Source organism: Podarcis filfolensis (genome assembly GCF_964270895.1).
Source record: "Podarcis filfolensis genome assembly, chromosome: Z".
NCBI lineage: Eukaryota > Metazoa > Chordata > Lepidosauria > Squamata > Lacertidae > Podarcis > Podarcis filfolensis.
The window spans coordinates 20713000-20740616 of record NC_139617.1 but is presented as its reverse complement, the minus strand read 5'-3'; the positions used below and the strand labels follow the sequence as shown (position 1 = coordinate 20740616).

At 43.0% G+C, this 27617-nt stretch overlaps 1 protein-coding gene across 9 annotated transcripts in view; it reads left to right on the top strand.

Moving 5' to 3' along the window:
* LOC310754211 (connector enhancer of kinase suppressor of ras 2-like) overlaps positions 1 to 27617 on the top strand; it is a 324198-nt gene that overhangs the window by 245455 nt on the left and 51126 nt on the right. For all 9 annotated transcript variants that reach the window (XM_083595841.1, XM_083595842.1, XM_083595840.1 and 6 more), the window contains one exon: positions 13334 to 13368. In XM_083595841.1, the coding sequence (XP_083451967.1) occupies positions 13334 to 13368 (35 nt within the window). The remainder of the gene's footprint in view (positions 1 to 13333; positions 13369 to 27617) is intronic.

The following is a 27617-nucleotide window of genomic DNA, read 5'->3' as shown; positions in this document are numbered from 1 at the left end:
TCTTTCAACCAGCAGAATGCTGCTGATTCATAGTAAAGCTTAAGGTCTGGCAGGGCAAATCCGCCTCTTTCCTTTGCATCAGTTAATATTTTAAATTTTATTCTGGGCTTCTTGCCCTGCCAGACAAATCTAGAAATATCTCTCTGCCACTTCTTGAAATAGTCCATCTTGTCCAAAATTTGCAATGATTGAGATAAAAATAACATTTTTGGCAATACATTCATCTTTATAGCTGCAATTCGACCCAACAAGGAAAGCTTCAAATTTGACCATAACTTCTGTAAGCATGTAGAGGTTTGCACCCTCTGTCTGTCTGTCTGTCTGTCATCTATCTTCTTGCCCACTCTTTAGCCAAAAAGGCTCCCAGAACAGCTTGCAAAAATTTGCAATGCCTGCACTTCGAGCAGGGACAGGGAACCTGTGGCTCTTCAGGTGTTTCTTCAGCTAGCATAGTCAATAGCCAATGGTTTAATAATGAATTCCTCTTCCCAGGGAACTCTGGGAATTACAGCTCTGTGGGGGAAACAGGGCATCCTAACAATTCTCAGCATGCTCAACAAACTATAAGTCTCAGGATTCTTTGGAGAAAGACAAGACTGTTTAAAGTGGTTTGATACTGCTTTAAATGTGCAATGTGGATGGGGCCTTAGAATGCATTCTCAGAAAGGCTGTCTTTGCAGTTAAGGAACAGTGCATACCCTCCAACATTTCTCCAATGAAAATAGGGATGTCCCATTCCGTAACAATATTTTTACTATTTACGGTATACCCCACACATCTTTCTTGGTTGCCCCAGCCACTCTGGGCAGCTGTCAACATATATAAAAACATAATAAAACATTGGGGGTCAAATAACTTCACACCCTCCAACATTTCCCCAATGAAAATAGGGACATTCTAAGAAAAAGTGGGACATTCCAGGATCAAATCAGAAACTGGGACGGCTTCTCTAAATCAGGGACGTCCCTGGAAAATAGGGACCCTTGGAGGGTCTGACAATGAATGTGTGTTCAGTGACCCTGAGTATACATTCTTGCTTATTTGTTTTATGTGTTAAACTGACTAAGCTTCGGAATATAACAAGTTCCTTGCTGAATCAGACCAAGGTTGGCCTAGACCAGTAGTAGGTGGTTCACCAGAAAATGTCATATAGCCCGGCAGGACACCGTGGTATTATCTCCGGTGGCATATGTGTACTTTTCTTGCTCTTCTTCGTCCTCCGTTATTGATCACATTAATGAATTTCATTTGATTCTGACGAAGATAATATGTCAGTCTATTTTTGGACGACTGGGTTTTGTTCATAAGCTACTGGAATATTAAATTTTGAACAGAATGTAGGCCCATAAATCACGGCTGTAATATGACCTGAAATGTATGTGATTGAATTTTAAGATTTGATAAAGCTGTACTCACACACAGCAAGAGAAAGAATTTAGTCTCTGGTTTAGTTTTGGGGGAAGAAAGGGAATGATCGTAGCCTTCCTCTGTGCTCTTGTTGAAATGGGTGTGCACATTTGCTGTGCAGTGAGCTTGGGAGCTGGACAAAGAACTTGTATTCCCACCTTTTCTTCCATCCCTTTATGCCTTCCCCATCCTTGCTGGCCAACTCACATACAACTTTAGGACTGGGATAGGGAACCTATGGTCCTTTAGTTATTGCTCAGTTCTCACCTGTTCCGACCCTGGACCAGGCCATACTAGCTGGGGCCAAGTTTACAGGAGTCCTCCTCCTTTTTTTGTAGACCCAATAGGAAATTCTAAAAAATAAACTGCTTCATCATTGGACACAGGGAGTGGAGAGAGTTAAACCACCCAAATGGGACACATTTGTCAATGTCTAAAATTAATAACGTGAGAATGGAGAGGCCGATGAGAAGAACATCGTTTAGCCTCTAAATATGAATAAATTATAGGCCAGAGACAGAACTGAGTGATGAGGCTCCTCTCTTCAAAGGCTATTTTACTGGAATGGTTTTGCTTCCAGTCCACCATCATTTAGAAGAATATCAGGGTGTTTCATTCATATTTTAATATTGTACTATTATAAAAAAGTTACAGTATTCATGGCTGAAGTTTTCATTGCCACCTTTGAAAAGAAACAAGCACATACATACTGAAGTGGACTCTACAGCACAAAAGCTGATGCCACAAAAAACATGTAAGACATTTAGGACCCCCAAACTACTGAATAGGGATGTCAGAGAATTCCATCAAAAACAGAAATGGGAGTTGAAATTCCAAAACTGATTATTGGTTTCATATCTGGAATGTAAATCAATCCAACAAATACAATTGGTATTTTGCTACTTTCAGTCTCCAAATGAAGCATAATTGATTACTCTTTCTTTCCATTTGCATGGCATTTTCTCTGCATTGAACTGAATGGGATGGGGCAATGTAGTGACAATGTAGGTTATGTAATTTACATTTTTTTTGCAATTAATAACATAAATATTGTCACGGTGAATAATGACACAAATAATGCCATTTTGGGTGGAAGATGAACTCTAGTAGGACAGAAACAGTGCTGCATGTGACAGATACAGAGCAGAATAGGGAAAGATGTCTTCTTCCTTCCCTACTACTGAATGGGCAGTGAGCATGCTCCGTGGCCATGGAATGGTGGCTGATAGCTGTGAGGGTGGAAGGTGGGAATGGAATGAAGTGGCAGGAATCCTGGAAAGCAGGCTCTCACAATGGAGTATTTTGTTGCAGGGCTCGCTTGGTCGCGTTTCTTTTTTCTTCTTCTTCTTCATCTTTTTGTCCTTTTCCTAAAATGAAAGCTTTGCCCTAGAATTTAATATTCGTAGCCAGCTTACACCTTGTCAGCAAGCATTAGTGTAACCGCTCGAGACAGTCAAATCTTTTCTCTTCCTTGGGCAAGGATGTGTTATCGATGTTGTGGAAGCATTTATATCCCTGGTCGGCAACTAGTTTTGCTGGAGACTGCTTGCAGAAAAGGCTTGTGTAGCTATGTTGTTCTCTGGTTTGTTTACATACCGCTTTTTGGCCCCAGGGCCCCAAAGTGAGGAGTAGTGTATTAACACAAAACGAAGATACAACAGAAGTACAGTAAAGGAAAAACCCAGTACCCACTAATCACACTGTGTAATGGTTATATGGGGTTGCTCGTGCGTAAGTTGCCGCCACTCCTGGCTAGGTAGCCTGGTTAAACCTTTCCTGGCTGGACAGCCCTTCACTTCATGGCTGTTTCAGTCGCTAGCAGAATCCGTCAGTGGGCGTTTCTTGAACTTCTTCCAGCAAAGAAGTTCTTTGACGCCAAGTCTACGCCTACTTTCCCTGCGCGGAAGTCTTCTGCGCAGGGTGGGTGTGGGTAGTGGAGGACCTGTGCTCTCCCCGCTGGTCTCCAGCGAAGAGTCCTGGAGCCCTCTCTCCAATTCCCCCCTCTGCCCCCCTTTATCCCTGGTGTTACGCTGATTTCCTTCCCCAGCTGATGAGTCCCCTCTCTCCCTGCTTGGCCCTTCTCCGGCATCGCTTGGGAGACCTGCCTCCACTTCTGGCTCCGATGTCAGTTCCCTGACACACTGGATATGCATTTGTGAGTTGCATTTGTGATCCCACCACTGACGAGGCTCTCTAGCATTCTACCTCTCTCTTAAAGTTGGGTTAACTCACATCCCTCACACACATGCAATCCTTCCTTAATCCTCGAACCTCTCACCTGTGAGCAAGCCCATTCACAACCAATCACCCACAGAGAATGCTCTCAGCCTTGTCACACTCCAGAAGAGCAGCCACAGGGGCTGGTTCACTGGTGGTCACCCACCACACCCAAATAATAGGCTCTGCTCCTAGAAACCAAGTAGAGCTGTGGCAAAGTTCATGCTTTTCACAAGCAGGACTACCTGACCAGATCTTCTGGCTCCTCCAAGAGAAGCAAGGTGGACAAGGAATGTTTGATCTGATGTAAAATACTCTGTTTTGGTTGTTTGCACACAGGCTATGCATTCATGAATTGCATTCATCCTTTCACCATAGATGCAGCTTGGAGAAAAACCAGGTTGATTTACATATCTTCACCACCACCCAGCTGCTTCTACCTCTCACCAAGGAGTAAGCTCATCCACAATCACACACCCCTCGTGCACCAAGGCCACACACATCCCCTTCCTCTCTGTGTACTGCTGCCTAGAGCCCTTTGCCAACTCCACTGCTCATTCACATCTCTCATTTATGCCAAACTGCCAGATAACACTGCTTGGGTGGATGAATGTGGTCCATTGTAAGGGGCTGTCCAGTTGCTGACCCCACCCCTAATTTATGTGGAGCTCAGGATTTTATTTACAGTTACAGGTGCCACATAATACTCATTCCACAGTTCTAAGGGATTGATCTTTTAGTTTGGCAGACTTTGGTACTGCCTGCCTATTGATACCAGCCAGATGCTTGCTTAAAACATTTTTGTTTAGACAAGCCTACCCAAACATGTAGAAGTTGCATGAGTTTTATTCCTTTTTAGCTATTGTTGATTTCGGTCATCTTTTGAATGTTTTAAATTCCTGTTTTTATTGGTAATTTCACTGTTTTATTTCATGTTTTTCTTACACTTTTCTAACAACCATGTGGTCACTACATTTTGTTAAATAAAAGGAAAAATATTGTCCATGTTACCCTCCCATCAACAGTCAGCATTCTCTAGCCATTAACCAAACCTAGTTCTCATTCGGCTGTTTTTTTTTTTGAGGGCGGTAAGGGATTCTTCCTTTGCATTTTGTTTCCAAAGATTTTGTGTATTTCTGCAAATCTCAGGGTCCCCTCAAAGTTGGTTAACATCTCTTTTTTGTGCATGGGGTTGTACTTCTTTGGTTACACAAGCAACTATCAGAAATAGCAGCCTGTTGGGCAGAAAGGAGGGGTAGAGTGGGCACACCCACATTTTGCTGCAATCTTGCCCACCACTCACTTTGGCTCTACCCATAGTCAGCATGCACCCTTGACAGATTACCTAAAAAGTGTGTGCTGTCAATAGAAATCATTTGGCTCACCCTTGCGGTTCAACATCAAAACATGGTCTTTGCAGCATTTCTGCAATGATGCCAGCTTGATTGTTGATTGCACTATTTTAATTATGCTTATATTTCTATGCACTGCACTGACTTCCCACAATCATTTATACCATAGTCTGGTGCCAGAGTTGAAGCAATAGATTTCTCCACAGGAGGTTGTTGCGAGTGTTGTTGTATGCAAGCAGAATTAAAAAGCATGTATATCAAAGGTGTCAGCTCCCAAGCAAAGATTACCCATGTCCTTTGATCCCTAGACAGTTTTTGAATCACACAGGCAGCACACCTCAGGGAGGCGGTTGGGAGGAGAGAGAGAAGGAGAGTGTGTTTGTGTGACCTTGGTGGATTTTGTGTTGATTCACATGCAAAATGATCAAGAGTCCCGGCTTGAACTCGGAAACCCTATTGAATGTTAAGCTGGAAGATAATGACATGACCTGTAACGTTTGTGTGATAACACCCTGCTGATGAGAAACATATTCCAGACACATTTCTGCTCTGCAAAGGAGACTGGACATTTGCCTCTGTCCTCTTAGATGTATTAGAGACATGACAAGAGGAATAATTAAGAAAAATGGAGGCTGGTACAGCCACAGCAGAATCGCTCCCAGGAGAAATCCTTCAACCCTTCCAAGGTAAAGCAGCAAAGTTGGAAGATTAATGATGCTGGTCAGCACCTAGCTCTAATAGATAGAGTACCACAAATTCTTACATGGAGCACCCATAGTATTGAACAAGCATCTTTCTTGATGATGATGGGTTGCAGTGCCTGTCAGGAATATTCAAATCATTCCTGGCTGCATGAATTGCTGTGTGTGTGTGTGTGTGTGTGTGTGTGTGTGTGTAAGTAAGAGAGAGGGAGCCGATAGTTAGCTATTCAAAATTTTTTGAATGATAAAAGCGTAAATGGGTGCAGACCTCATTGAAAATGGCAACATTCAGAAAGCAGTGGGAGAATATTTCAAACACTCTATCACTGACCTAAATGAACTTCAAAAGGAGAATTCGCTACAGAATTGGCCAGTTGGGAAGTATCACTTAAATTTGCTTCTATTCATTTAGGACTAGATAAACACAAAGGTTTTGTATTAGCACTATGGGTATGAAAATTAGGACAGCAAAGCTGAGTAGATTGTGCTGGCGAATAAGAAGCCAGGGTTGCCCCCACTCGCCCATCAAATAAGGCAAAAATCCATTCCCTCATAACATTAGAAAGCATTTCCTTGACACATTTTCTTCCCAGGAAGCCAATGGATTTTAAAGCAGAGGTTAGCTTTGAAAGTTTCAACATGTCAGGAGTCTCATAGGCAGCAAATTGATGTGAGTGAAATTGGACAAGTGATCGTTCACACTGTAGTTTCAGAGAACAAGATGAGAAAAAGCTGTTGATTCATTTGTTAGGCAAGCAGAAGGGGGGCAACTGGCAGGTTAAACTGATCGCACAACAATCTGAGTAATGAATACAAAGTGAATCATTTTTGTGTATTTTCTGTAGAACATGGATGGGGAAACTGTGGCCCTCCAAATGTTGTTCGGCTACAGGATCCCCATCCGTGCTGTATGTCGGGCCTAGGCTGGAAGCCTCCAGTTGGTGCAAAATGTGGTGGCTAATTCGTGAGGTCATACTACCAGCATATAGCTCCAGTTCCTAACCAATTGCAATGGTTGCCCATATGCTTCTGGGCCAAGTTCAGACCTCTTGATTTAATTTGCATGTCCCTTGATAATATGGGTCCAGGATTTCGAATAATAGAATCACAGGATTGTAGAGTTGGAAGGAACCCCCTGCAATGCAGGACTTTCAACTAGGTGGCCTTCCAGCCTCTGCTTAAAAACTCCCAAGGAAGGAGAGTCCACCACCTTGAGTCTGTTCCACTGTTGAACAGCTCTCACTGAACTGCAGGTGGCATCTTCTTAGGGAAGTATCTTTGAGCCCTGGACTGACTCCATCTGCCAGGCTGGCCATTGGATCCTCTTGGACAGGAACTCCCTGTTCTAGTTGAGCCTTGCTTGAGCAACAAGGTCTTCTTGAGCTCTGGTGCGTGCCTGTATTCTTGATTAGCCTTCAGTGCTGACTAGGGGTGAGGGAGAAAGTAAAGTAAGTCCAAAATCCACATCTGGCCACATCAGGGGAGTGCAACCCCATCCAGAGAACTCCATCTCCCAGACATAAGAACTTGGGGTGCATAATACCTCTGTCTTTCCAGGATTCAGCTTCCCTTTTTTAAAAAAAGAAAGAAATCCATATATTGCTTTTGGGGTGTGTGTGAAACATTGCTGAGTATATTATCTGAACCAGATAGGGTTTCTCTCCCCACCCCTTCCCTTTTCTTTTCACAGTGAAATTGCTATGAGGCAGCAGCGGATAATCCTATTTGATCAGATTGCAATGTCTGACTGTCAGAGTTTCATGGAAATCCCTTCTCATCGTTACAAAAGTAATCTGATCTAATATGTGTGCATTTACAATCACGCAGTTATCTTTGAGATTGAGAAGAAAATGCAGGGTGCTGGTTAAATTTTCTCCCTGTTTTCCCAGGGATCCAGAATGGTTTGCAAAGCCTGCTGCTGAGCTGCCTCTTTCGCCCTCTCTGCTCTAAACCGCTAATCTCACAGGGGTGTCATCACTGGAAGGTGGGGGGGGGGACTCTCAGAAGCAAGCACCCCTTCTTCATTACTCAATCCTTCAAGTCACCTCTGCCCCAATTTCCCCTCACTCAAGGCTCTGAAATTTACCTTGTGGGGGGCATTCAACACAAGGATTTCCACTTGCACCACTGGACCCCCTCCTTTCCCAAAGTCTGCACACATCATGCACTCTCCCCAGATCTGCTCCAGGGGGCTGGGCAAGGCCTTAGAAGTTCCCAGTCTTTTGGATGTATTTCCTGGGCCCCTGATAACCGCTCAAGCATGCTCTGATCCCTGCCTCAACCTTTGATTCTCCTCCCTTCCAACTCCCAGACCACAAGGCTGGGAGAGGGGTAAAGGTGCAAAGTCCAGTGTGTGCAGAAACACTCACTTGGCGGTCTGAAGGCCTTTACACCGGATGTGTCTTAAAGCAGGTGTGTCTGCTTGGGAGGAGGGAGATGTCCCAGAAGACTCAGCTGTAAATGACCCAGCATATGACCAGGGAGTTGAGTAGGAGGTCAGGCGGTGGGGAGCCACTGGCTCTTGGGCCAATCTTGGCCCACCATGGGGTCCAATTCCACTTCCCCCAAACACACCCACTTGCCAGTCTGCTATCATCACTTTATGATGAGTGGAGTAGGTTCGATTCAATTTTGCATTGGCTATGTTTGCCAGTTATCCACAGAAGCAGGATTTTAACCTCCCACTCATCACAGGGTGGCCCACCAGGCAAAATGTTCCACATCTGTTCCTGCTCAAAGTTATAGTCCAAACAGAAACCATAGTTTGGGTCCTAAATTGTGGTTTTCACAATCTGGTTTTGCAAGATGCACTGTATTGAGATTAAATGTATTAATGCCTGGACTAAAGAATGTAACCTGTTACTCAGCCAAGAACACCACATGGGATGAGACCTTCAAAGCTGCTTGAATCCAGAGAGGTGCTCTTACTAATTATCTTATATGCATCTATTTTCACCCTCAGCTTGCTAAACACTTTAGCAGAGGCTGTTCGTTTTGTATAGACATTTTGACTGTCTCTCCGGCAGATGCCTCCAAATTAATACAGCTCGTGAGTTGCAAATTAATGGCTGCAATACATGAAGTGCTCTGTGTCGTCAGCCCATTAATATGATATCAGGAGGTAATGTCAAAAAATGATTATAATTAAGGGCCTTGGTGTAGAAATCTTGAAGGACGGTGGTGCTTGCCATTCCTTTGGATTCAGCAGCACTACTTGAGTGATGAAGTACTCCTCAAGCTAAGTGGGGTTTTCTGTGTCAACCCTTCATTAATTAAATATCAATTTCATAGATTTTGTTAAATAACATATTAGTAATCAGGCTAAATTGATATTTATCACCACTACAACATAGCTTCCATTGCAGAGTAATTAAATCTGATGACCAGTATCAGATGTGTACCCACCTTCCTTTTAACTTTTGTGTGTGCTAAAAAAAGAGGTGAAATATTTAAAAATGTCAGTCATAAACAAACACAAACCTGTTGGTTTCAAGGTGCAAATTTGAGATCCTCTTCATTTCAAGTCCACCACTACTACCACCTTCTGGAGTCCATTTCACAGTCAAACAGCTCTTGCTATCAGAAACATTCTTCCTAACATTCAGTCAGAATCTCCCGTCTTGTGATTTGAATCCATTAGTTCTAGTCCTACCCTCCAGAGCAGCAGAAAACAAGCTTGTGCTCCATCTTCCCTTCAGATACTTGAAAACAGCTATCATATCACCTCTCAGTCTTCTCTTCCCCAGGTTGAACACACACAGCTCCCTCAACCACTCCTCATAAGGCTTGTTTTACCAAACCCTGTTGTTTTCAAGACACAGTGTTGAAACCCAAATACAGCCCCATTGGTGTACGAGGTTGGCTTGTGTATAACCTATGGTGTCTTGTGTTAGGATCGCACAAAGGTGGAAAGCATTGGGAAATTTCACATGGATAGAGAGCATTGTTCTATGTGGTATAAATGTGGGTTTATGTAAGAAAGAAATGTTACAAGTTGGAGTGCTCTTCATCAAGATGTCCTGCTTCATCATTCCCCCTCCTGGCTGCAGTAGAGGCGGCATGGGGGGGGGGGTGCCAAGGAAGGTGGCAGATCCAGTCTCCGTGGAGCACAGCACAGCCATTGAAGTTATTAAAGTTACTGAATCTCTGGTGCCTAGCATTAGCCCATTGTACCTGCAAACTGATCCCACCCTGAACTAAAAATTGAATAACAATTTGAACGAGTGTGTGTTGGCCCAGAACAAGACAAGCTTCTTGCCCAGAGCTGTTGTGCTACCAAAAAGAAAGAAAGACTTTGGTTAACCCCTATGATACAAGCTATTTTTAAGAAGAGCTTGTTTGAGCAGGGCAGACATTTGTGGTGCAATCATCTTTTATCTCTTTAGTTTCACTTCTTGGAGTGTCCCAGAGAGGAGTCTCTGCAGACTCTTTTGTTCAGCAGCAGGAATCATTTATAGTTTTCAAAAAGAAAAAAAGGTAGTGGAATTGAAACTGTGGTCTTCACAACTCATGATATCCAGTGGGTCACCACCCAACCTGTTGTGAAATGGGGGCTTGGTACTTCCACATGATCAAGCCTAAGAGTTGGTGATTGTGTAGAACAGCAAGGAAGAATAGGGAAATGGGAAGAAATACAATTAATGAAATGCTTAAAACAAGGTTAAATCTAGCCTTTAAAAAAGTGTGTGTGTGTGTGTGTGTGTGTGTGTGTGTGTGTGTGTGCATATATTCTAAATATTATCAATCCCCAAAGGATTCAGATCCCAGTTTTGTATTTATTAACTGTAGCTGTGATCACCCTTTTTTATACATTCATAAATCTTTGGATAAACCTAATAAATAAGGAGAACTGGGGAACATTTGTGGCAAGTCCAGTGGCATATTCTATTTCTAGCATGGCTGTGAGTAATGGCTATGTAAATGTTTCGTGAATGGTGCTATTGAAATGGTGAATGGAGCAACTGATGTGTGGTTGAATTGTGAGTTAAGTAAACTTTTAAAATAATAATTATCTTTAGATATAAAAGCATTCCTGAATGTTACTATTCGGAGAGCTTTTAATTCATTGCAGTTTATTTATGCTTTTGTATTTTTGCAGTACAAATTGTATGTCATTGTATCTGGAGAGGGGTGTGTGTGCATGTGTGTTTGTGTGCACCTACTGAAAAGATCCATTAAAAAGCAACTGTACCAAAAGGAAGTTCCGTGAAAATGAGAAATATTTAGAAAGGGGGCCAAATTTTGTCCTCGCTCAGGGTGCCATATTACCAAAGTCTGCCCCTGACTTTCTGCATTCTGAGCATGTGCTCTGTTGCTGACTGCCGAGCGGCATGAAATAAAAAAGGCAATGTGATGTTGATGTTTACACGATTTTACATTCAGGCAATAAACATATCTAATATACTTTGTGGTGGGGGGAAGCTTGCTTACAATCTGTTTTGCTTGCCGCTCTTAAACGGAACCCACATGAATATTTGAAACCCTGCCTTTCCTCAGCAAGCTCAAAGTGGTTAACCATTTGTCTCATGCTACAGGGGCACTAAACGTCTACTTGCTAGTGGTGTAGTAGCACATTTTGAGGGCCAGGGGCCTTGGCAGTCCTGCAGCAAAGAACCCAAGGAGAGTACTGATCCATTATTATTTTATATATACACACATGTACACATCAAAGAGCAGTGGTACATAGAACAATACTCAAGTTTCTTAGAATCTGCATAACTTCGATTCTATGCATCATTTCCTGGTTACAGAGGTAACCAAACACACTGAGCTTTTAACAAAAGATACTCAGCCAGCAGAAATGCAGCTTTTAGCTGGGAATGCCAGCAATGTTGTGAAAAAGTCACTATTTAATGAAGGAGGAACTCCATGGGGTGGGGGGAGGAAAGATGTATTGACCCTCTGCTTGATTATTTCCCTCCTTCTCTGCCTTACTGTGCACTGGTTTTTCTCATTGCAAAATTGAAAGCCTCAATTAGCACTTTGTTCACTTGCCAGAGCAAGGAGGGTCCATAAGCTATCTGGTGCTCCAGCAGATGGCAACCCAGAGCTGAGCTCCCCCTCCACTGTATTACTGCAGGGAAGACATCAGAAGTTCCCTTGCATAATTCCAGAAATATTTCTAGGATTGTGCACAATGCTTCTCAGCCATATGCCCCACTCAACATTAACTAACTGCAACAGCTATTACACACGAGAATCTTACAATATTGAAAACATATCTTGGGGCGGGGGAACAAAGCGCCTTACCATTCACTGTTGTGACTGCTAACGGCTGACTTGCAAAAGTCCCAGGGTGCAGTTTTAAAATGGTTCACACATTTCCCCAGTGTTTGCAAATAGACAAATGGTATGACAATTTTTAGAGCATGTCTGCCTGGGCTTTCAAGCTGTTTGACTGGCTTCAAAATCTATATCATTTTCCTGCATGCTTAACTTTGAAAGGGGCAGGGGGAAACATTTTCCTAATTTGAAAAACAAACAAACACTCCACACTTTTTACATTGTCTGTGGACACCTAACATGTTCTACAAATTGTTTTCTTCCCAGAAGACTCTCCCTGAGTCTGCTTGCCTGTTCCAAAGTTGGCTACTCTAACTTCCTCTAGCAAGGGAGACTGGTGCATGGAAGCAATCACATATGGCCGATACAGATGCAAACTTGCACCAGAGTATACATACAAATTCACATTGTAGTGTTCATACAGGCCACATGGTTGGGTGAATTCCTTGAGTCGATGGGGACACACATCCACATCTAGGGTTCTGTGAATGTTCACTACTCAGTTTTTTAGCCTTCTCCTAATTAGCCCCTTCCCTATAGCAATGAGAATGATCCTGAACATTCCGTGATGCCAAAAGCATCTCAGGTAGTGTCTGGACAAGATCACAGACGGACAACCAGGTGGCAGACAAAAGCCAGTTTTAGAGCCAAAATAGACAAGATGTGTGTGTGTATAATTAATAATAATAATAGGAAGGACTGTGGGAAGAAGAGGGCCAGATTCATAGTCATAGAGTTGGAAGGGACCACAAGGATCATCTAGTCAAACCACCTGCTATGCAGGAATCTTTTGCCTAAGGTGGGACTTGAACCCGCAACACTGAGATTAAGAATCTCTTTTAGACCAAAATTGTGATACTGGGAAGGTTAATCCTTCTCCATAGTACCATTTCCCTGACAAGAAATGCTCCCCAACCCCTGGAGGTATAATCTGCCATTGTGTGTGTGTGTGTGTGTGTGTGTGTGTGTGTGTGTACACACACACACAAACCTAGTATGTGTATCTACTAAAAATTGTAAAAGAGCCAGTGTTCAGATCGACCTTTTGCTGAATTTATTGAAAATTATCTATACCAGATTAAAAACGAAAATGAAACGGTCCCCAAAGCATTTCCATTACATCTCTGGTTATTCTACATTATGCGGTCAGTATTTCATTTTTCGTGTAAAATCATTGCTCAGAGTGGGTGCAACTTTTCAGCTTCCTTCCTGTTAGAACAGCCGTGGTGGTGGTTTGGGGTTTGTTCTGCTTCCTTGTTTTCTTGGAGATAATGTAACTTTGATCATATTCGGGAATTCTTGCATTCTTCTCAGTTAACCCGAAATGCTAAACGTCACTCTCTTCTTCTTCTTTTCTCCTCTTCCTTTCTGCAGAGAGCAGGAGAGGCAGTCGGTGGTGATTCTGAAAGGTAACTATTCTTTGCCTTCTTACTAATCAAATTGTAACTAGAGGGTTGCTGCCCTAACTGAGCTTCAAAAATGTGCTTGTGATTTTCAGTTCCTTGCAAACTTTGCACTTTGTAAAAGGTAGCCCTGCATAGTTTGTCAAATAGCATGTAGCCAGTAATGAACAGCATTAAAAAACCTCTCTGAAGTGGGCCATTAAAGATTACATGAGAAAGAGATGGACGCTGGAGATTGACCATTTTTAGTCATCTTCACTTTTTTTGGTAATTTAATTTTAAAACAAATATATATATATATGTAATGGATTTTTGACATGGAGCAAATATTCATTTATTCTGATCTTTGCATCACACCTGACATTTTTTAAAATAAAAAATACGGTTTTATCAAATGCTAGTCTATGCAAAATAGTCTCATTGAAAATAATGGACATGACTTACATAGCTCCATTAGTTTCAGTGGGTTTGCCCTGAGTGTAACTTAGTTGGATGCATCCTTTCATGTTTTCAAAGATGTTTACAACATGGGATGTGTCAGCTACACGTTTGAACAATTTTTTCTTTCCTTGTTTTAACGTCCAGTGACGAACCATTTGCTTCCTCCCTTCCCCCCACCTCTTTCTGACTATTTTTGCTTGCTTTTAACAAGATCTGCAACTGGTCATGATGTAAATGCATTTAAGGTTTTAAAAGTATTTCACAAACAGACCTAGGGGCTGTTTCCCTTGAGTTGCTGTGGTGGCCTCTGGACTGTTAAGCTTTAAAGCAGAGCTTGGCATATTCATGGAGGTTAAGGCTATCAACAGCGACTAGTCATAATGGTTGTGTACTGCCTCCAGCATCAGAAGCAGTCTATCCTCAATACTGGTTGCTGGAAATCACAAGCACTTAGGATCCTGGTGGGCCACTGGGAGCACAGAATGTGCCATTGGTCTGAACCAGTCAGGGTTTTCTTATGTTCTTATGGGAGGCTGGCCACTTCCCATAAGTCTTTTTTTAATAAAATTTGGATCGGGGGTTATTTATTTTTTACTGCTCTTGAGAGACAAGAAAGCCTGTGCTCCAGTATTATTTTGGCACTAATCCTGGGCTAGTATCCAGAATCTTTTAATTGAGGGAGAGAAGGGGCGAAATCTCATACATGACATGGAAACGGAAAAAATCTTCATTGTTAAAGGGCGATGCTTAGTATTCATTTTGTGCATCTCTTTGAAGTACTTTACGTGCGTAATCTTAATAAACATTACAAAAGCCCTGTAAAGTAAGTCCATAGATGCCAGAAGTGGTGGGGAGAGAGCTAAAGACTAAAGAAGGAAGAGGTCTCTTATGCTCAAATCCTGCTTGCGAACGTCCAGTCTGGCACTGTGAAAATAAGATGCTGGACTGGATGGGCCATTGGCCTGATCCAGCAGGCTCTTCTTACATCCTTATGTTCTTATGTTAAGATGGACTCATGTCATCAAAGTATACATAATGGAGCTGATATTTGGCCCATGGATGTCTACCTAATAACCTGTAACTTAAAGTGAATGAAACAGGTCAAGGGGCTTTTATAGAAGTGTAGAGTTAGCTAGTTCAGGGGCATCCAGCATTTATGGGCAGCTGCCAAGGCCCACAGCTTGGTGTGTACATGTGTATGTGTCTTCACTGATTTTATTTATTTATTATATTATATATATCCCACCTTTTCACTCCAAAGAGTTCAAAGTGGCTTACATGGTTCTCCCCCTCCCCGTTTAAGCCTCACAACAACCCTGTGAAGCAAGTTAAACTGGGAGTTGGTGATCATCCAGTGAGCTTTATGATCAAGTGCGGGGTTTGAACCCTGGTCTCCCAGGTCCTTGCCCAACCCTCTAACCACTATGCCACACTGGTTTGCCTTATGCTTCTGGGTCGTGGCACAGATTTGGTCCAGCAGGAGAAGGGAACCAAATGGACTGAAATGACGGTGGTGAAGAGGTGGGTTTACCTAGGGAGGAGAGCCATACCTAGGGAGGAGAGCCCATCTTGGCCAAGCTACACACTGACACACACCTCTGTAGCAGGAATGCTTAGTGCAGGTGCTGCCTGCAGCTGAATTTAAAGTGGCCTCTGTTCCCTCTTTTCAGCAGAGAGCAGCTGAGAGGGAGAAGGGTTTTGATGCTCTGCAAAGTGTTTAATGGCATCTGCTTCTGCAAGAGGAACTGGTAAAAGAAGTTCAAAGTGGAGGGTAAAATGTCCTGGTGGAGGTCAACTTGTTTCCTTGCAGAACGTTCCCCATACATGTTGCAATTGAGTGTGCATAATTTTTGGGATGCAGTTGCATTTGGCATTTGGGTCTTTAAACTGCAAGGCGGGGCTTGCTGTTCAGCTGTGGATTAACATTATTTGCATTCTTCTTGGAGCATTGAGTTCCTTTTGTCTATGCACATTTAGAATAGAGAAATGATTTTGGAAGGCTTTTAAAATAACAACAACAACAATGTGGAACTTGTGTAGAGTGGAATTGCAAAGAAACAAGTACATGTCTCTATTTCCATGAGAATAACATTGTGCCTGCGTGGGTAAAGAGCACACTATTGTGTGTGCATCTTGTCCCACCTGCTGCTACAATGCAGCCCTCCGCAGCTTTCCACAAGCGTGCTGCAGCCTGAAGAAGATTCCCCACACCTGCTGTGTGCAACCTCCCTACTCAGTTGCACCATGCCTTTGAATACCAGTACCTGGGAGCAATTGTAGGAAGAAGCCTACTTCCTTCAACCAGCAGGTGGGCTTTCCAAAATGAGTTCAGCAAGATTCTGGCCTAGATGAACCTATGGTCAGATCCAGTACTGCTCTTCATAGGTTCTATGTTCTTTCATTCTCAGGTGCTCTAAATTCCTGTTTTCTCTCTGTTGTAAAAGTACCCTCGTCGTCCTGAATGTGCCCAAGCAGGCTAAGTCTCAACAAATTCAACAGAGGTTAAGCATTTACCCACATCTGCATCCAACAAGAGCTGGGGGGGGCATGTTTCTTCCCCCCTGTACCCCTGCAAGTGATTTCATCTGCAGCCCACGTTCTGCCTTTACAAAATGTGTACAATGAAATTGGGGGTCGATACATTTCAGCTGTTTGCCTGCCCTTCAGAGAGCTTTGCCTTGCCTCTTCTTTTGAACGGGTGGCGTAGTCAATCATAGGCCCATTAAGGCAGAAAGAAAAACATTTGGTATTGAACACACTGGGCATTGTGTTACTTCTTGCGTTCAATGTCAAAAGTTGAAAACCCCAAGTATAGGCAGAGAGGGATCGTTTTATCAGGCCACGTTTCATCGTTACAACTCTTGTCAGATATTCTTAGCAGACGTTAGTTCTGTAAGGGAATAGGCGAGCTCCTAAGCACAAATATAGCATTACAATAAACCCCCAAGTAATCTTCCAGAAAAATAAAAGGAAACGCCTCTGAAGTTTTATGTCCCAAATAATGGATGGTGTGCAATGTGGAAGTGGCAAGAAATATATATTAGCAGATCCACACCATACATTTAAAGAAAATTCAATGCACATTTAAAGCATGTGACTCCCTCCACCATACTGGGAACTCTAGTTTTCCTCTCACGGCTACAATTCCCAGCACTCTTAGCAAACTTCAGTTCTCAGGATTCTTTGGGAGAATTCATATACTTTAAATGTGCATTGAATCTATGTTGTGTATGTGCCCTAAGAATCATTCCAAAACCCATCATTGGGTAATCCCTTTTATTACAAATGGCTTCCAGAGGCCGTTGCATTACAACTCCTATAATCCCTGATGATTGACCAATCTGGATGGGGCTGATGGGAGTTGGAGTCCAGCAACATCTTGAAGGCCACAGGTTTCCCACCTCTGATTTATTAGAACTAGCAAACATGTCGCAAAACAACTTTTCAAGATTGGGGAAGAACTGTAGCTTAGTGGTATTCCCTTTTCATGCAGAAGATCTCAGTTTTGGTCCCTGGTGTCTCCAGGCAGCATTGGGATATTAGTAGTAGTAGTAGTAGTAGTAGTAGTAGTAGTAGTATACCACCCTATACCCACAGGTCTCAGGGCAGTTTACAACATAAGAGCACAATATGAAAACACAAAATACATTAAAAAACACAACCCAATAACAACCCCCCGAAGTAAAGAGAAACATGGCAATTCTTAAACTAGAAAAGATAATAACAACAACAACAACAACAACAACAACAACAACAATAATAATAATTCATATTGTTGCATGCCACCTCAGTCTTCAAGCACTTCAAGATTCCAGGGGTTCCAGGCGCTTACCCAGGGTTTCTGTTTCCTTTTGAAAATGAGGCACATATATCTTCGTGATACATGGTTTGTTTACAAGATTCACCACAAGACCCAAAAGGGTCTTCTTTCTCCCATAGCTGCAGCTTTGGATACAAACAGAAATCCACCATTGCTCTGCCTCTCTGCCTTTCAAGCCTGCAGCTTTTGCATCCAGGTCACACCACACCCTTGCCTTTTTAAACTCTGGCTTTATCTGTTGAGGGAGGGGACCCTCCAGCCATTTGCTATCTCACATGAGCCCCTCTTAATGGCCCATCAGGCTAGCTTGGCTTGATTAGCTTTTAACACTCACCAGAGCCAGGGATTAGAAATCTGGCACCCACAAACTCACAGCAATACATATATGGACAAAAGTTCCAAAGAGTTCACATATAAACCTGGTCCCTTATTTATTCAGTAATCTGGTGGACAAATTTAAGATGGTCCACACCAAGACATGGAATCCAATGGATTTCTGAATGCACATGGGGAGTTTCAAGTAGAAAGAGCAGGAGGCCCTGCTGAAACCCTTGCCATGCTGGGGAAGAGCAGGGCACATCAGGCTTTTAACACGGTTGTCTCTCTTAGCTCCTTCTCTGCCATTGTGGAGCTGGATGATGACGACAGCACAAGTGGGGAAATGTGAAGCCAACCACAGCACAAGTGAAACAACATGCCTAATCTGTGGTGTTGAGGTGGCAAAGAAGGGCCAATTCTCTGCCTCCATCGCATCCTCAGGTGTCAGTGCAGCTTTTCATATTGTCTGTGAATTGTTAACATCTACTCCAGGAAATGGCATTTTAGACCTTTTGGAAGCCCATTTGCAAGGCACTCCACAGTGATCTGAGTGCCACAACCACACTTACTTGATTATGTAAAATTTCACCACAGCACACAGTGAGATGAGTGATGTAAGCTTTTTGTCAGAACCGCAGTGGAATGGAAACAGCACTGCATGAACAAATATGCAGCAGGGCAGAAATCTATGCCTCCGTGCATTCCTGTGTCCTATGAAGCATCTCCAATAAAAACACATATAAAACAATTTCATATGTAAGAACAACGTCAAATCCAATACAAATATACAGAATTAGAGCTGTGCACCCAATTCAGCCAAAACCTGAACTCAGCCCCAAATTGGGCTAATTCAGGCAGTTCCAAGTTTGAGGTGGCCCCAGATCACCAGAAATCAGGTTGGAACACCTGGAGCAACCTGGAGCTGTCAAAAGGCAGGGTGGTTGGGCAGCAGGGGAGGGGGAGAAGCAGAGGCAAGCGTGCATTCTAATTAGAAATCAAGCCCCTTTAACTCACTGGGACTTCATTTCATGTATGCATGCACAGTGGCACTCTCAGGTTAGCATGGATAGGGTGGTGTGGCTTACCTGTCTTTGCAGCTCCACACATCACTGTCAGGGAAGGTGAAGGGAGGGGCGGCTGGGAACTCTGTGGTATGTCAGTACAGTGATGGAGCCAAGCTGCACTCCTGCCACTGTACCTGCATCATGCAGAGCTTCCTATGACCTCTCCCCCCTTCCTCTCAGTAACCAGAAGGGATGTTGGGAAGCCTGGGCCTCTGCCTCTCAGAGAGATAGAGAAAAAGATATATAGATATACCGTATTGGCCTGAATATAAGCCGCACCCACAAATCAGCCGCACTTTTAAAAATCGGGGGGAGGGGAGAGACAATACCCGAATATAAGCCACTCGCTTAAATTTCCGCAGGCACTCACACACGTAAATGGAGTCATCGACATCAGGGAGGGTGTACCTCCACGTAGCTCCATGGAAAGAGATGGGGCAAAGGGCGGGGGCAGAGCCATGATTCTGCTTCCAAAAGCTGGGAGCCTCCCTCTTGAATTCCTGGCCAGGCTTTCAGGCTCCTGCTCCGCCCATAAGGAAGACAGAGGAAGGAAGGGATCCGGGTTTGTGAGGTTGTGGGAACTCGCGTCCAAAAAGAACTTGCAGGGACACGGAAGGAGGATAGAGAGGAGATCCCATCTTCCCGCCGCCGCCCCGCCCCATAATTAAAACTGAAATGGTTGGTGTGTAAAAAGCAATTTTTGTAAGGTAACGAATTTAAGCCGCACTTTAACTTTTCACGGTTGGAATTGGGGGGGGGGGGAGTGTGGCTTATATTCAGGCCAATACGGTAACATCAGAGCGGTTTACAACAATTGCACATAAAACCATGTAATAAAAACCAAATAAAAAAAAGTTAAAAGCAGAAATCGGCTGTTATAGAAAGATGCCTGCGTAGGCCTGGCAGAATAGAAAAGTTATCAGCAGGCATTTAAAAGTTGGCACAGAAAGTGCCCATCTCTACTGGCAGAGTATTCCATAATACAGGGCCATTGGCACTGCAGGCTCAGTTTTTTGTTGTCACCAACTTGGGGAATTTCCAGCTACATTCTTGCAAATGATATCAGTGATCAAGCTGGGATATAAGGGTTCAGGTAGTCCCTGAGGTACCCTGGATCTAAATTGTTCAGGGATTTTAAAATTAATACAAGGGCCTTGAACCTGTTTGTAGATGGGCAGCCAATGCAGAATAGTGCTGTTGTTGTTGGCTAGATGCTTCCATCAGCAATCTGGCTTCTGCATTCTGCTCCAGCAGGAGCTTCTGAAGTGGCCCCAAGGGCAGCCCCACATACAGCACATTGCAGTAATCCAGCCTCGGGGCATGTGGCATTGAGAAATCAGGTAAGCAACACAACTCTGTTCACCTACAGCTACTCCTTCTTTCCCTTCCCTCTGTCAACCACACATTTGACCATTAGGGCTGTTCCTCTGGATCAATCCAGTGTCAAATCTGGATCAGGGCCACCCCAAAGTGCAAGATCAGGCCCCAGAACAGGGGGTCCATGCACAGTTTTCATAAGAATACCCACTTCTGACTACTAGTCACTGGGAGTCGCATGTTGGTGCTTATGTCCAGCCTACAGGTTTCCGACAAGCATCTAAGTTGGCCACTGCAAGAACAGGATGCTGAACTAGATGGGCCATAGGCCTGATCCAGGAGGGTTCTTCTTACGCAGAGGCTGCTTCCAGGATAGTCCTTGTGAGCATCATGCCATGTGCCCCCACTCTTGCACTGCCTGCTCTTGAGTGTTGTCAGAAGACTCCAGTACATTTGTTCCTAACTTTCTCTTCATCTTGTTTTATTTATTTAATAGGAAATGTAAATTACCTTGTTGAAGAGGCAGAGAGACAAAGCAATCTCTGTCTTGGATTATGCACACGTCTTGAGAGCCCCCGCTGTGTTGTTTAAATGAAACAACTTTTTTATTATTAAAAAAAATCCTTTTCACTCTAATTAACATTGGGTGAACTGAAGAAATACTGGCGCTGTGATTACGTAAATGCTTGTCCTTATTGTCAGCTTAATACATTTATTTACAGGACCCGTGTGTGCGTTTGGTGGATTGCCACTGTGTGGCTGTTCAAATGAACAAGAAGCACTTGCTGTTCGTTTTTAGCATGGCAATCAGAGCTTTATTAAGATTTCGTTATAAGCATGCAATGGGAAGCTCGTTCAGCCAGCACACAACTTGCCTATGTCTCCCAAGAGTTGTTGTTAAGATCATTCCTCATTTGACCAGATATTGAAACCTGCCCTTGATTACTGTAGCTTTTCTGTGCATTTATTTACTTATTATTTGTACTTATATCCCATCAAATGGTCCCAAGGGATGGAGATACACACACACACACACACACACACACACACACACCACAATTTAAACAGGTTCAAATGATCATTAAAATCATACAGTAAAACCATGAAGCAAAGCAAGAACAAAATTAAGAAAAAGGCAACACAGAACAGTGATGTAAGTGGTAGCCACAGGTGTGGGTAAAGAGATGCTTCTTGAGTGATAGTTGAAAAGCACACATTGATGTTGTGAGATGCACCATCAGAAGGGAGGTCATTCCACAAATGGACCCCCATCAAGGTGAGGAAAGATGATTGCAGTCCTAGTGCTCAGATATAGGACCCAATGTCCTACCCACAAACCCTGGCTGGCTCTATTATTAAGCAGAATGAATGGACGTCTGAGGCAGCTGGTTTGGGGTCACATATTTGTTTGCTATTTAATGTATTTATTTATTTTTGTATCCTTGCTTCCAGGCAGAGGCATTTGTGGCACTTTCTGCCTCAGGTGCTAAATAACTTGGCCAGCCATGTACACTGTGCTTCTGGTGGGGTGGAGAGGGGCAGGTGTTGTTGCTATTTGCTGTTCTGCCTCATGCAGAAAAATGTATTGAGTTGGCCTTGACAACAAGAACTGGCTGGCTGGATTAATGTTCCGCTTCCCACTAGCCAAAGGGAATGGTGCTGATCCTCATGGGAGGGACATGTAGATGTCATGACCGGGATATAGGTCATTGTCATGGGGAGGCCATTCCCAGTGGTATCACTGCAGAAAACATAATGTCTGCTCCAGTTTATAGGATTACAATAAAACAATCTAACCACGGAGCAATCCAATGAATGCAGAGATGGGAGAGGCGTTCAGCTCACATTAAAGGCAAACCTACCTAATTCACACTTTTCTGAAATAATACGCAAACCTAAATAGAACCATCTCCTTAAATTTGCCCCTCTCTAAATCCTGCCATGCAGTTCTCCAGCCAAGTAATGTGTACTGCATTATATTAGGAAAAATTGGCTTGCAAAAGTATATTATGGAAAATGTGCATTTTAGGAGAAATTTGCACTAAAATGCTGATGAGCTTTCAAAAGGACATCAGCCACAAACTGATGTGGAAATGAGGAGAACTGAAACAAGAGAAACCAAAACAAATGTAAGAGTTCCCCATCCCAGCTCAGATGTAAATGTCATTGAATTCAGTGAGACTTACTCCCAAGTAACAGTGAACAGGACTGCAGCTTCAGTAGTAGTATTTTTAATTGTCATCATATGAATAGCTTTCTATCCTGCTTTTAAAAAAAACCCTTCAGAGAAAAAACCCAACAAAATGCATTCATCCTCTGTTTGACCAGAAATGTACTGAGTCATTGCTATTTCTGCTCAGCAGCCCTCCAGTCCAAAAGCTGCAGGAAGTAGAAAGGAGGCAAAAGAAGTTTCTCAGTCACAGCTGGGTCCCCTCTACCAGCCCCTCAGGCTGCTGACCCTTAAAGAATGCTGGCTGTAGCCAAATTAGCAGCAAGCTAGCACTTTTGCTTCCCACTGCTGTTAACACCAAAAAGGCAGGCAAAGGAAAGAGAAATCTCAGGCAGCCTGGGAATGCACATGACTGCAGTTGTGTCCCTTTAATCAAACCACAGGCCAGAAGCCACCTGCTTTGCAGATTTGATCCGTGATTTCAAAGCAGCTTCTGTTGTTCGAGTGGAATATGTGGATGTCGGGGAACTTAAGAATGTTCAGGCTCCACCACATGATGCAAAGTTCAGGTCAGATGCTGTGAGCCCATCCCAGGATGCTCCAGTTCTGAACTCTGAAAAGCCTCCCCACTAACCACCATGGCAATGTCTTGGTCTTCTGCAACCATTCCTTGACGTAGCACAGAGATGGGGAACCTTTCGCCTTCCTGGAAGATGCAGTACCACTAAACCTAGGCACCTGCAGTGATGGTGCTGTAACACAACAAAGATCAAGCTCTCCATTCCTCTGGCTGCCATGGTGTAGGCTGGGGGTCCTTTTCAGCCGAAGGGCCACATTCCCTTCTAGGCTACATTCTGAGGGCCAAATGCCAGCAGGATGTGAGGCCAGAAGCAAAAAAGGGCAAGGCACAAATGTTGATTTTACAGTAGGCCTGTTTCTACACACACTCAGAATAACATCCAGGTAAGCAGGAAGCATGATCAGAGTTCAAGTGACATGCTCTTGCCAGGCAAGAACACTCAAGTAGGACCAGAGACAGGTGTGCTCTGGGGAAAGTCCCAAAGGCCAGACAGAGGGGACTGGAGGGGCCCACATCCCTCATGTAGGTAGTAAGATTTCTGGGCTCCAGCACTAGAGTCTAGGATTGGAAACTCCGGTTCTTTACACCCACAAGAGACATAAGCATTCCCAGAGGACCAGTATCCAATTTCTATGCATTGTGATCCTGCTTCAAAAACAAATCCAGGTAATTTCAGAAAGGCAAGATCTTGGAAGGCGAGGAATATATATGTCAATTGTTAAGAATAATTGTTTAATGTACATTGAAATGGGAAATAACTCCAAAGTGTCTATATGTATACTGTGAAGCATGGCATGGGAATTTCCATTGAAGCTAAAGAAGAGCTGAAGAGAGAGCCTAACATTAATCATTAATTGGGGCTGTATCTCTGTGCCTCACTCACAAGGGGATGAGCTCAGAATCACACAAAAAGGATTGTATTACAAGTCTATGCATATGCTAATCTGTGGGTTTCCATCTTGGGTGGAATGGATCTTCGTTCTCAGGCTACTGAAGGGAATGGAAATACTAATCTCTCTCCAGGAGGCTGGAATGGATAAGAGTTAGAGCTTTGATTTTTAGCTCCGGATGCAATATGTTTTGTAAAGTGCCTTATACCTGGACAAGTATACAAATTATGCATCTATCTGAATGTAACTTTGTTTGTTTCAAGTTGTTTTGAAGTTAAGTTCTGCAGTAAAACTTGTGAAGCATATGTCTGAACTGGAAAAAAATTATTTAAAAGAAGAGTCCATTTTTATTCATCCAATTTGCTTCCATATGCACAATATTAATATCTTCAATATTCACATATTTATTTGCTAGAGGCTCTCAGGACCATCTGACCTGATCTGCCTAGATGGGGGTTAAAGTGTGTGAATGCCACATGTAAATAATCATGCATGTGACAATTTGAGTGATGGTTTTATGAATCCAAAAAAAGATCACTGGTGTTTTCTACACACGCATTGCAAAATGAACAAAATGTTTCCACCATATTTTTTTTGCAGAAGCATGTGTTTTGTTGTGTCTACCTGTATGATCTCTTTGTTTTATTCGAGGCTTACACTTCCTGCATGGATGTGCTCTCCGAGTAGGGAAAAACACTGTGTTCGAAACTGTTCATGGATACATTCTCATTTTCCAAATGATTAGGCCTTTCAGCAGTCTGTTAGCCAAGCATACCCATTTCTTTACTTGGAAGTTTGCAGAGAGAGAGAGAGAAAAAAATCCTGCTCCCCACAAAAAAAAGAAAAGAAAAAGAAAAGATTCGTGTTATTCCAGTTTCGTGACATGCAGTAAACCTTTGCCTCAGCAGGCTTTTGTCCAGTCAGAAGGGCAGCTGTGTGCTGATTGTAAAAAATGAGGCTGAGCATTGAAACTGACAGATTCCAGATGGGTCAGATCAGCGGTTCCAGAAACAAGAGAGAGAAAACACCCTGGCAGGATTGTACGAAAACTTTTAGCAACCTTATGGGCAGTTTGAAATAGGATCATTCAGGCCAAAGCTTGTGCATGTAATCTTGGATTTCTTAAACAAAACTCCAGAAGATTGTTCACTTCTCCACATTTCAACGACTTTGCAAATTCTTTTTTCTTTTAAGTCCTTGTGAAAATTTATCAGCATTTTAGTGCAAATTTCTTCTGATGTACATGCTTGAATGCTGTTCTGCAACTTCAGTAATAAAGTGAACAATGCTGTTCTGCCTATTATTTACATAATTGCAAAGCAATTTTACCTAATATCCCTATTTTTCCACAGCAGTTTTCACTAGTGTATTTTTGTATGTCACTAACATTTGCATTTTAATGCACACTTTACCCAGGCAATGTGCATTTTTGTATATATTGAATGGCTGGAGAACTGCATTCCAAAATTCAAAAATGTATGAATTTCAAGGGATGCTTGTATTTTGGTTTGGACTTTGTATTAGAAAGTGTGAATTATGTAGATTTGCCTTTAGACTGAACTGAATCTAATCCCCACCCTTACATAGTGGCATGTGGCATTTCTTCCACCTAATACTCTCCCTTCATTAGTGGCGCACCTTGGTAATATGGTGCCCTGCAAGAGGCCAAAATATGATGACCCCTGCCCGCTAGCCCATGTGGCACCTTCCCAAAGCTGGGTAAGGGAGACACCAGGCTTTGGGAAGCAGGCACCAGGCTCTGGCATAGTCCTAGAACCCCTTATCTCCTTCCCAAAGCTAGGCAAGTACTAACTAGGTTTTGGGAAGAAGGCTGGAGGACTCTGTCAGAGCCTCACTAGGCTTTGGGAAGGAGGCAGAAAGGAACCCCCTTGGCTTCTGCACCCTGTGTGGGGGAACCACTTGTGTTGCCCTAATTCTGTCTCTGTCTCGGAGGGCATTCTGTCCAGAGTTCCATTCCAATGTTTGCAGTACAGATAAAGCCTTTAGAAACAAGCTTGCCATTTGTGCATTACACTGAATTAGCCTCGAGAATACAAATGATCTGAAATGTTTAAGAGGGATCAACTTAGAGACTTTCATTTTGGGAAGCATGAAAAGCCATCTATTTCAACACCATTGGTGTTGCAACTTCAGTAATAGCTTTCCCTTGGACAAGCATCAATTTGCAGATATTTATTATAACTGAACTCTTAATTACTTGAGGGGCAGAAAGGCGCAAGATGCTCATATTAGGAAGGATTCTGCTATAAATAGCCAGAGACTCAGACAGAGAGAATTTGCTAGAATGAAAAGGAGAGAGCCGAGCCATATTGGAGGATTTATCTGTATGTTTGTTTCACTTATTTCCCTGCATATCTTCTTGTTTAGAAAGGTCTGCAAATGTGGCTGCATGGGGCCTCCCACTAGGATGGATGAGAAAATAGAAATGTTTACATTTAAAGGCGAACTTACCTAATTCACACATTACAAAACAATATGTGGACCGAAACACAGCCGTCTCTGAATCTTGTAATGTAGATCTCCAGCCAACAAGTATACCGAAAAGCATGCATATATTAGGGAAGATTGCTTTGCAAAAATGTGTTCATTGGGGGAAATGCATACAAATATGTGCTTATTAGGAAAAATGGACACTAATATGCTGAAGAAAAATATGAACTAATCTGGAAATGTGGCAAACTGAATTTAAGAATGGAAAAACACAAAACTGAAGGAAACCAAAATTGTCAGAATTGCCTTTCCCTGTCTCCCATGCAGGTTTACCTGGTCAAATCTGCTTAGGTTCACAGTAGAACTGTGTTGGGATGCTTGCAAAATTCTCCACATCCAAAACTCCCTGTGGATTTTGGAGTTCCAAACTGACTAGTCTCATTTCCAAAATAGAACCAATGCTTTAGGAATCCTCCAGTAATCTGGCTTGTTTTTGTTTTTAATTTCTGGCTCCTATATAAAACAATTTCCCACACTCTATGCGTTCCTCATGTGTGCATCACGGTAAAACCCTGCAAAAAAGCAATCTGTGCCATCATATATATGTACAGTTCTGTCAAAATTAGTTTGGTAGGAGTACATGCTGCACATGAAGTAAAACACCACACCAAAAAGAATTGTGAAGCAATTATATATAGGCTTGCATTAGGATTGCTTTCTTGTAGGGTTTTACTAACATATACATGCAAAAGAACTGAAAGCCACAACAAACTGACCACACTCTGATTGTGGAATTAACTTCAGGAATACTAGTGAAACTGGAATTCAGGAGTGGGACAGAGGCTTAAGAGGAAGCAAACTCATGGTGCAATACAAGAGGGAGTTGAAGAAACTTACTCAATGGAAAGCTGCCTTATGCTGAGTCAGACCTTTGGTTCATCTAGCTCAGTACTGACCATGGCAGGTATGGGAAACCTTTGGCTCTCCAGGTGTTACTGAACTGCAATTCTCATCAACCCTGGCAATTGGCTGTGCTTGATGGGACTGATGAGAGTTGTAGTTCAGCAACATCAAGAGGGCCGAAGGTTCCCCACACCTGATCTATGGTGGCTTGCAGAGGTCATCCAAGGTTTCAGGTGGAGGACATTCCTATCCCTCTGTGAAAATGCCCGGGTCTGAAACTTTGCATGCAAAGCCGATGCTG